Raw genomic sequence first — 11,507 nt, 5'->3', positions numbered from 1 at the left:
TTGTTACTCTTAAAATGTTTATTCTTGCATTTCAAAGAGGTAAAGTTTATGACAGGAGTATTTAAAACCTGTTAGCCAGCACTTGACATTGCTTTAATGTATTCCTGCAATGGGCACTGACACATTTCTCTCTGTCTCATGCTGAACCCAGTCAACAACAGACTGGGTCATTGGACTAATCACAGCAGATTAGCCTCATGCAAAGGAGGGGTTTAGTAACAAATCGCTGAACAAATCAAATGGTAGGGATAATTAGGTAAAAATAAATGCATATTATAAGACAATGAAAGTGTATGCATATCAGCCTTTTGTTGGAGACCCTCAAAACCAAGATATGACCTTTTATAATGCAAAATAGGGGCTCTTTATTTTAGATCCCCCTAATTTGTTCCCTGTTCCTACACTGTAAACACAACAAAAACTGAGTACTTCCACAAACAGTTATAACAACTCTAAAAATGTTCCTCGCCTATTGATAACATGCAGTAAGAACATATCTAGTTACTGCTTGCCCTCAGCAGAAACTGACTCCCGAGTTCTTGTGAACTTTTGAATTTACACCTACCTAATTTTAAAGAGTAACAGTTTCTGACTCCAGTAAGCTACAAACAAAAAATAAGGTATCATTGGAAAGAAGACACTTTGAGCTTTACTGTGGTAAAAGGGGAAGTTACATGTTAAAAATATAAAAAGTTATACATTATTAAGTCATAAACAAAAAGTACTGTGTTCAATATTTGTTTTTCCATATACAAACACAGGAAAACATAAATGTAAAGTCCTAAAAAAATAAGACTTAAAAGTCAAATGTTTCATGAGTTAAAGTTTCAAATTGGATTAAGATAGCATGCAAAATAAGATTTCTGTAAAACGTTTTCTCAGACTATATCGGTGTCCTTCTTTCCCTCACTGTCTGAGGCACTTTCTCAAAACTGACCTTCCCAGACTAAAACATTAACAGTTGCTGAATGATTTGATCTACATTCACAGTTCATGTATCGTTGAAAAGTAGACAGTTTGGGCTTTATCATCCATAACCAAGTTTATAATGCTCAAAATGAAAAAAAAAAAAAAAAAAAAAACGTATACAAAATCCTTTCTGCTTCAGTTCAGCGTCCTACAACCTGCAGTCATTAATTACATTAAGATGGTCCTGGTGTCCACTATAGTGGACATTAAAAAAAAGGATGATATTTTGAAACACATACAAGTTAACAGCTTTGAAAGCTAAATGTACTGTTCCTGACACTTTAATAAACAAATATATATAAAATAATAATAATATTTATAATATTTAATATTTAATATTTATGAAATAATAATAATAAAAGTAAAATAAATATTTAAAAGGCTAAATTTTACATACCTCTCTAAAATGTGCTCTTTTTGTATGTCTGCCATTTTGGATGCTGTGTAAGAAGTGGTTTCTAGCATGCCAGCCAATCAAATGACCAGGATTGATGCTTAAGAGATTTTAATAGTAATGTAGAAAGACCTTGGTTTGGTGATTTAATTCATTAGTAATGTATATGACTGATACGTGTCATTTTAAACCTGAAAGCCAAATAAATAAACATTCCATAGTTGTGTAATATGTTACAATATAACAATATTTGGCTGAGGTACAGCTATTTGAAGATGTGTAGGTAATTACCTTTAAAGTTGTCCAAATTAACCACTTAAATTTTGGGATTTCTGCCTGGATTTTACCTTCCCAAATTTAAAAGCTTCCTTAGTCCACATGCAGAGGTGTAAATGCAAACATTTGGTAGCATTTTAAAGAAAACCCTTTGAATTTTCATAAAACACTTTTGAAAGTGTTTGAAATAACTGTATATGTTGTCTGTGTTATAATAAACACCTAAAAAAACACCTTTTTTAATAAACTAAAATTTGAAAGTGTACCTTTTAGGTTCTGTGGGGTCTAGGTTGCTGTAATTAATTTTGGTGGTTCCTGCACATGTCTGTAATCATAGGAAAAAAGAAAAATGTCTCTACCATAATCTCTGCAAAAGTTATTGTATTCCAATTGATGAGAGGTGCTGTACAAGCTAGGGAGCGATCATTGTTTTCATATTTCACTATTCTTTTGTTTGATCAAACATAATTCACTGTGTTTTGACCACGTCAGACATATAAAAGGATTACTTATGCACATCATCTCAAAAACAGAGAAGAAATGGTCCTGAAGCGCACAGCATAAGGTAAGAGATAACAGCAGTCTGCTATCTGAGGCTGCTTATTGATCATAAATGTATTGTTTTCACTTCTGCACCATGGAAACACCGTGATTCATTCAGCAACTGTTTGATATGTGAATATAATTCAGTAAAAAGAATGCTAGAACCGTGTGAGCACTGGCAAGAGCTTTCATTTGAGCTATAACTTGTACATCTGTTATATATGAACCATATGAAAATAAACCAATGTTCAATACCCAACTCTGGTATCCAAAAAACTGTGTATTTAAGTGTAAATAACTTTTGTACAGTAGAATAAAAAGTGATGCCTATGTGCATAAAATATAGATTCTACACTTTCAAACGAAACCACTTCAGGGAGTCTGGAGCAATGCTAGCCCTTTAAATCTTATTGGCATCTCACTGGCATTTCTGTGTGGAGTTTGCATGTTCTCCTCGTGTTGATGTGGATTTTCTCCGGGTGCTCCGGTTTCCGCCAAGACATGCGCTATACATGTAGGTGAATTGGAGGAACTAAATTGGTCGTAGTTTATGAGTGTGTATAGGTGTTTCCCGATACTGGGTTGTGGCTGGATGGGCATCTGGTGTGTCAAACATATGCCAAAATAGTTGGCAGCTCATTCCGCTGTGGGGATCTCTGATAAATCAGAAACTAAGCTGAGGAAAAATGAACAAATGAATGACCATAGAATTGGCGCTTATGATTGGCTTTGCGGTCCATGGTCCCATATAGTCAGTTACTGTCCACCACTGTCAGCAAATCTATGAATACAGATCACAGCACAACAAGAAAAAATTAAGCATTTCCTGTGTATACAGAGAAACTTCTGTCTTTTTATTAACAGGAAAGTTTTTAATAACACATATTCCTTTGGTAGCACCAAACAGAGCTCTCAGATGTGACTGAGTCTGGCTTTGGGTGAAGATGAGAGAGAGGCAGTTTATCTGTGAGATCTATCAGCATGGTGTTACTGGCATTAGTTCAAGTGACTGCGCACTCAAATCTCTGAAATAGTAAAGTCTTATAATGGATTTCTTCAACTGTTTGATTTTCAATAGTGGAGACTTTATTTATTTCCAGCTAGCAGTCAGCTAATCTAAAATTAAATTTCCTGGCAATCAATTCCAATTAGCTCTAGATCAGTGTACTGGAAAAAAAGAGAAAGATTTAATGTATTTATTGTGTTTGTTGAGTTCTGCCTGGGTATGTAAATTAATAGATTTAGGTGAACAAATGTTGAAATGGCTGATGCAGTTTTTCTGTCCCTCGTCCTTGAGTTTCAATCTTTATCTCTTATCATGCCACATGTAAATTTTCAATCTTTATTAAAGTTTTCCTAAAGTTTAGGTTGATACTAATGTGAATCTCATATGGTATTACCTGAAATTTGAGTCCTAAGCTGCCAGACAGCCCGTTACATTTACTGTCTTCCTAAGACATTATTAGGTTGTCAGAGAGCTGTAGAGAACAGAGTCAGGTTGATATATGAAGTTGTTTACCTTCTGAAAATGTCAAAATTCTTATAGGCTTTGCTTGGATGCACCTACGGAAAAATGAACCCTGTTTTTTTTTCTGAAATAACGCTTAATCTTGGGTCTTCACTGTAGTATGGCATTTCCCAAAAAGTCTACTTCTTCTCATTTCATCTGCTGCTTGATCTCTTTGTGATAGGATCATTTTAAGTTCATCGCAGTTTCCAGTTATAAAAGAAACATTTATATATGCATTAATGGTTTTACTGGGAGAAAAATGCAAGGAAAATCTCAACTAACCCTTTTTTGGGTTTCCCAGAACATTCAGTGAACATTGGAATTTCCAGAATGTTCCCAGCATTACTTGTTGGTTTGGAAAACATTCCCCTAACTTTTCCAATATGTTCACAGTAGAACCCACTGTAGAACCCACATTCATTCATTCATTCATTCATTTTCTTGTCGGCTTAGTCCCTTTATTAATCCGGGGTCGCCACAGCGGAATGAACCGCCAACTTATCCAGCACATTTTTACACAGCGGATGCCCTTCCAGCTGCAATCCATCTCTGGGAAATAGAACCAACATAGAACTGGAAATTAATGTTCAGAGAAGGAACATTCTGTTCCTAAAACTAATTTGATTCCACAAAAATAGCCAAAATGGGAACTATAAGGCAATGAAAGGGTAACAATGAATTTAAAATTACTGCATGTTAGTTAGTTAACTTTATTTGTAAGGAAAATTTCATTTGCAGCATACAGTACACTCACAGAGACATCTGATATTTCTCTGACATTATATATGACGAGTTGAGATGCAAAACCCTCTTAATCCATCAGACCTCTTTTCTTGTAAATGAGTATTTTCTATCAGGCTCCTCTAATTGGGTGCAGAAGTTTAATTTATAGGTAATGATAAGGTTATTAGCTAGTAAATAAAATACATTTTTTAAAAATGTCTCTTCAAACAATTCTTTGGTTTTTAACAAGGTAAAGTTTACTTTTGCGTCAAAACCATCTAAATCCACTTCTGCTTTTTATGCAAAAACCTCTGAATCCACCTATTGGGACAAGACACTGTAGTTGCACTAATTACATCGTAATTCTGTTTTACCAAACATAAAACACATTACACAAACCACCTAATATTAAAAATACATAAATCTGTCAAGTAAGTGGTGGTTCATTCCGCAGTGATAAAGCAAAGAGCATAAATCAATAACATTAAAATTGACACTAGTTAAATCTTAACAATCTGTTTTCATTTTTGATATTTGGGATTTCAAGGGTTCCCACTTAGATATGCTTGGCATTTATAGCAGGTTTGGCATGCTGTCCCGGGAGAGAACCCTGAGCTCTGAGATATTTGAGCCCAGGGCTCCTGCCTTGTCTAGAAGCATATCAGGGGATCCGAGATCAGGTAGGTCTCGATCGCTCCCCCTTTAGAAGGGGAGAAAAAGGAGGAGATGGGGTGGAAAGGGGGATTATTCCAAAAGGAAGATAGAGCAATGAGGAGAAAGTGATCCATTTATATTAAGCTAGGATCATTCTGATTGGATTATTACTGATTACGGATGAGTGGCCAGCAGTGCACAATCATATCACGTGCTCCTCTTGAAATTAGTTTGTGAAACTTTACTTAGATTTAATGTTAGTAGAACAATGTTAACATTGCAAACATTGTAAACTAAACTTGTTAGATTTAAATAATGTAGTGTAAATCATTATGAAACATTAATATCCGTGCATAGTCCATGAATATAAAAAGCTTATCAGATGTATACTATCAGATCGTCAATCGGTGAAGTTTTTTCCTCGCCACTGGCTTGCATGGTTCGGGACCTGTAGAGCTGCGCATCGATGAATTTGCTCTTCAGTGTTTGGTTTCTCTGTAGTGATTAATAAACCAAACTGAACTGAGCTAAACTGAAGTGAACTTAAACTCTGAATACTGAACTACACTGTTTCAGTTTACTATGATCTTCTATGTGAAGCTGCTTTAACACAATCTACATTGTAAAAGAGCTATACAAATAAAGGTGAATTGAATTGAATAAAATATATTTTATAGAAAATACTTTGAAGAATGCTGGTTGCTGGCCCCCAACAACTTTCAAAGTAAGAAAATATAATACTATTAGGTCAATGGATGCCAGCAACCAGCATCTTCTTTTGTGTTGAACAGAAGAAAGGAACTCTAATAGGTTTTGAACCAGTGAAGGGTCATTATGGGTGAAATACCCCTTTAAGTACCAAAAATACTTCAAGTGTAACCTTTAAAAGCTGCTGACTGTGGAAGCTTTTTAAATACAGAAATAACTGAACTCATCATTACATTTTACAAATTTGTGGCAGTGAGACAGGGATGTGTAAATGATACCACCATTTATAATTTCATCATTTCAAAGCGGATCAACTCAAAAAGAGGAGTGACCTCACACCGACCCCATTTTCTTGGACTTTCACCCAACATTACACCTTCTCACAAGTAGGATCTATGCAAATACCTTACTGCCCCGGATGCCTGGAATGCCTCTCTGACAAATACCTCCTTCATAGAGCTTTCTCATCCAGCTTCCAGTGTCTGTTAAATCAGGTGAAGTAAACCTGTAAAAAAATGCCAGTAATGTTTTATATAGGACACGTTTAGGATAACTTCCAAACCACACTCTCAGAAACAAAAGCTGCCTAAAAGGTAGACTTTTGTAGTTAAAGAGGACCTATTATACAATTATCACTTTTATAAGAGGTTTAAACACAGTTATATACCAACAGTCTGTGTATATAACTAGCTTCTAATGCTAAAAATATATTTATTTTATTTTTATAATCACACCTGATAAAAACAGTTAGAAGAAACACTTTGATTGACCTTCTCTGATTGTCATCATAAGGTGAAGGCCCCGCCCATTAGTAGCGATCTCTCCCTCATTAGCATAGGATGTTTGTCTTGTTTTTGAATCTGCCACTATGCTGGCACATAGGCATTTCTAGCCCCACCCTCTTTTGAAAAGATCTCATTTGAATTTAAAATAATTGTCACCAGAACAGGACAATTAGGATCAAAGTCTAAAAGACGCAGTTTCAAAGACTTATAAAACATTATTTGTCGGGTCTTTTGAGCTGAAACCTATATACACTCGACTCTAGGGACATCAGAGACTTTTTTTTTTACATCTTATTAAAACCCGGTAGACACACAACGTTATAAGACATTAATATTAGGTTAGATTTAGGTCACCAGCGTCTAAGGACAACGCTACTTTGATGTCCAATAACGACGTAAAATGATGGTGATATTTGGTTGATTTTAGGTTGCGCTGGAAAGTGACCAAAATCTAACGTTGAGCCAACATCTTAAACCAACATCATATTGACGTCAAATACTGACATTTATTAGTCAGAAATGGCAACCAAGATTCAACATCTGATAAATGTCATATTGGTAACGTCAACACTTCGTCAAGCTGTAAAATCATTAGACTTTGATATTTTTTAGTGTTTAGGTTGAGTTTGGAAAGTAACCAAAATGCAACGTCTGTCCAACGTTAGACATTGAATTTGGCCTGACGTTGGGCTCTGACGTCAACCCGACTTTCATAGCGCAAAATGCATGGGCCCTTACACAATAAGGCCGGGCCCCCTTACAGGAGTGAAGACCGGGGGTTGGGGAGTGGGGGGTGCTTATGCTCACACCTTTAAGTGAAGACGTCGAAGGGCGGGGGGTTGACGGAGGGTGGGGTTGCTGCGGTGGGGGCAGTGTTAAGGCTGAGGTGAGTTTTTTTTGTGGTGAGTTATGATCGCACAAACTGAAGAGGGGGGATTTACCCCCCATTCGCTACACCACTGGTCCTGTGTCTGCTGGGATGGGCATAATAGATCCCTTTTAACTGGTACATATTAGTATCTAAATGAGGGGGCACGGTGGTGCAGTGGGTAGCACGACTGCCTCACAGCAAGAAGGTCACTGGTTTGAGCTCCTACTGGATCAATTGGCATTTCTGTGTGGAGTTTGCATGTTCTCCCAGTGTTCTCATGGGTTTCCTTCGGTTGCTCCGGTTTCCCCCACAAGTCCAAAGACATGCGCTATGGGAGAATTTGGTAAAATAAATTGTCTATAGTGTATGTGTGTGAAAGAGATGTATATGGGCGTTTCACAGTGATAGGTTGCAGCTGGAAGGGCATCCGCTGCGTAAAACATATCCTGGATAAGTTGGCGGTTCATTCCGCTGTGGTAACCCCTGATTAATAAAGGGACTAAGCCGAAAAGAAAATGAATGAATAGTATCATTCAAAAAAATATATAGTGTATTTACATTAAAAAAACTGATATACTGGAATATCAGTATAATACTGATGATACTGGAACTTCAAAACTCTAAACCTGCCTTATTAAAGTCTAAAAGTGTTATATAAGTAGGTCAATAGTCACAGCTGGTACATTTACAAATGAAACAATAACAACATTGCGAGCTAGGATTCTGCCCTTTGTAGATCTACCTCAGTGGGACAGCAGAAGTTTTTTCTCCCTCCACATTTCCTGTTTACATTTGTGGAAAGGATAAATACTTCAATAGAGGTGGACTTGTTGAGTGCAGCTGTGCCACATGCTTTATCTGTGTGTTGGAGCCGTGCATGGTGTTCATCAAAATCTTTTTTGAAAACAAAAGTTCAAGTCAGGTTTTTGAATGATGTGTTTTCTACTGATAGCAACCTTAATTTTGTCTTAGTGTTTGCACTAAGTCCCTGTGTAATCAAGTTGCAAGCCAAGGGCTTGTAAAAGACCAGAAGATTTCTCAAGCACAAGCTAAAGTTCATAACTCAAACTCAAAAAACCACTGCTCACCAAGAGGAACAACAAAGCTTTTCTCATAATTGCTAAAGATCATCTAGATTATGACCAAGAATCTAAGGATAAAAATTCTATGCAGAGAGTCAAAAGTTGGAGTTGAAGAAAATCAGGATCAATATTAAATAATCTTGATAACTGTTTTTTTTTCATTCATAAATGTCTCACAAACATACCACAATATAACTGAATAGTTACAATGTCAATTCATTGTGGTTGTAAAATAAAGTACAGTTAAGGTTTATAGCCTTCTATTAATTTTTTTATATGTGGGTATGTGTTTGATTCCAATTAAAATATGCTCTCCTTGTCTTGTGGACGTTCACTGCATGAAAGGGCTTTGGAATGAATTGTCATAAATGACATAAATTTCATTTCTTGTTGTTGAAAGCTAAACAACCCTCACAAGATACAATTTCACAACAGCAAATACCCAACTCAGCATATAGGGGAGCGCAGGGCACAAAGTAAAATGTGACAGAATTTCAAGGTATTTGCTCATGGTTAGGGCGCTGTAGGTAGTGCTATTGCCTCACAACAAGAAGGTTGCTGGGTCGCTGGTTCGAACCTGGGCTCAGTTGGAGTTTCTTTGTGGAGTTTGCATGTTCTCCCTATGTTTGCGTAGGTTTCCTCCGGGTGCTCCGGTTTCCCCCACAGTCCAAAGACATGCGGTACAGGTGAATTGGGTAAGCTAAATTGTCTGTATTGTATGTGTGTGTGTGTGTGTGTGTGTGTGTGTGTGTGTGTGTGTGTGTGTGTGTGTGTGTGTGTGTGTGTGTGTGTGTGTGTGTGTGTGTGTGTGTATGTGTGTGTGTGTGTTTCCCGAAGATGGGTTGCGTAAAAGCGTGCTGGATAAGTTGGTGGTTCATTTCGCTTTGGCATCGCCAGATTAATAAAGGGATTAAGCCTAAAAGAAAACTTTGAGGTTTTCACCACAGTGTTGGCAGACGTCTTGCTGCCAACTATTGAAAAGATTCGGCAACATTAAATGAGAAACCATTTTTTTTTTGTAGCATAAAAGTATTTTTTATTGTAGTCAATATTTTTTTATTTAAAATAAATCTGTGAAAGTATTACGTAAAAACAATTGTTGTGATTGGCGTCTTCTAGGTTAAAAGATGAAACCATTTTGAAATATGTAAAAAATGCAGTGACTGTTAGCCAGTTTTGAGAAAAACACGACACAGCGGGTTTAGTTGTAACAGGGTTTCTGCTGAATTTTGGTAAAAGTCTACGGATTTCTGAGTATATTCTGCGGATACTCATACTTATTTTGAAAGTATCATAATTAAAACCTTAATGTATGAAATAAAAAAATAATATCTTTTTAACTTTTTATTAATGTTTAAAATGCAAATCCAATTAGATTCACTTTATTAGGTAAATAAAGCAAGTTTGTCATATAATATATCTAGTAAAAGACAGAAAATAATACTGTACAAACTGCATTGTACATAAATCAGATGAACATTTTCACATTAATCAATATTACTGATATTAATTAAAAAACTGAATAAATATAAATTTACACACATTTACTCAAGTAAAGAAACAGATTAAATGATGGGCTAAAAATCTGCGGAAAATCTGCTGATTTCTGAAGAAAATCTGCAATAGATGGGTCTATCTATTGGACACCAATTAAACGAACAAAATAACTGTTGAATTTTGTGTGTAATGTAGAGAGCTTTTTAAATAAAATGTTTTTAAATAGAAAATATTTTTTAATAGAAAAAATTGTATTGCTAATATTGCAAATAAATGCATTGTATACTAATGCAAATAAATCTAAATCTGTTTATCCAATAGATAAAAACATAAATAAGCATACTGTGCTATGTAGAATAAAAAAGAAATTAAGCTAAGTACTGAAGAAATATAGCTACTATTTAAAATAAACTGGATTTAAATTAATGGTGTAAAATCTGCCATTTTAAGCATGTGTTACAACTAACCCTCTGACTGTTACAGTGCCCTGCAGATGCGGTAAATAGTAACACTTTTACTCCTGGCACTTTTGGCAATACTGCACAGAATCTATTAGTCTGGCGATTAATCAACCAGTGCTCATTTATAGGAGAGGCTTGTGTGTTGTTGGTAAAAAGCAAATGGTTTGTCTAACCCCATTACTTTATTTATTATTTGTCCAAAACCAAAAAGTGTTACTTTGTGCCCTGCTCTCCTTTAAAGCAAGCTGAGGGAGAACAAATCAGTTCACATCTGAACTTAAGCTTTTGAGTTTGAAATGCGTTTCATCCAGAATAATAGTATTGTATTGTAGCTAATTAATTATTTTTTTTAAGTAAGCAAAAATTAAGCCGGTTCCCTTCAGAAAGACACACCTTCCTTCCATTGAATCTCCTCTAGTTTTTCCCAGCGCGAGGTGTTCCTTTCTCAGAAGACGGTTGAGGGCGACAGAGGGATGTGCTTCCAGTGTCTCAACTCTTCAGCATGCCTACTAAGTACTTGAGATTTAGTCGGCGACTTGACTAAGCGCTTGTACTTCACCTCTTCAAAGCATATGTCTCTTTGGACTTCAGTCTCCAGTGTTTCAGCATCATCGCGGCTGTTGCTGTCAGATGGATAAACCCGCTTCGCGCCTCACAGGTTCCTCTCTCAGGAAAACACTTCAATTGGCTTTTGGGCACGACCACGGCGTGTAGTGTTGTACTACAGTGTTGCGTGAAGACCACTAGCGGTTATTAAGGGGCATTTGTGATATGGAAGGGATTCAGAAACTCTGTCATGTATTGACTGCAGCAAACAGTCCCGGGGAAGAATGAAGTAAGCGCGATGGAGCCGGACAATACCCCGAGCTCCAGACTCAGAGCAGCTGGGGTCGGGGGGTGAGTAAAGCCGCTTTCCATCATAACAAATCATAGATGTATTTCACACAAACTTTAAATGGGTCGTAAATTAGCCTGCTGGCTATCAGCTCGGTTACATAAGGAAGAATGAGTTCACGAAGGGAGGTCCGTCACGA

At 36.5% G+C, this 11,507-nt stretch overlaps 1 protein-coding gene across 10 annotated transcripts in view; it reads left to right on the top strand.

The window, feature by feature from the left end:
• The first annotated feature begins 10,920 nt into the window (after nucleotides 1-10,920).
• The window catches only part of col27a1b (collagen, type XXVII, alpha 1b), a 152,800-nt gene continuing 152,213 nt past the window's right edge, over nucleotides 10,921-11,507 (top strand). For 9 of the 10 annotated variants that reach the window (XR_015490326.1, XR_015490327.1, XR_015490329.1 and 6 more), the window contains exon 1: nucleotides 10,921-11,370. Coding sequence is in view for 2 of the 10 variants with exons in the window: in XM_087252177.1 (XP_087108303.1) it covers nucleotides 11,318-11,370 (53 nt within the window). In the remaining 8 variants the exon portion in view is untranslated. 10 annotated transcript variants of the gene reach the window in all.

The sequence above is a fragment of the Danio rerio genome, chromosome 5, assembly GCF_052040795.2.
Source record: "Danio rerio strain M-AB ecotype USA chromosome 5, GRCz13ab, whole genome shotgun sequence".
Lineage (NCBI taxonomy): Eukaryota > Metazoa > Chordata > Actinopteri > Cypriniformes > Danionidae > Danio > Danio rerio.
The sequence above is the reverse complement of the archived record's forward strand: the minus strand, read 5'-3'. Positions and strand labels throughout refer to the sequence as shown.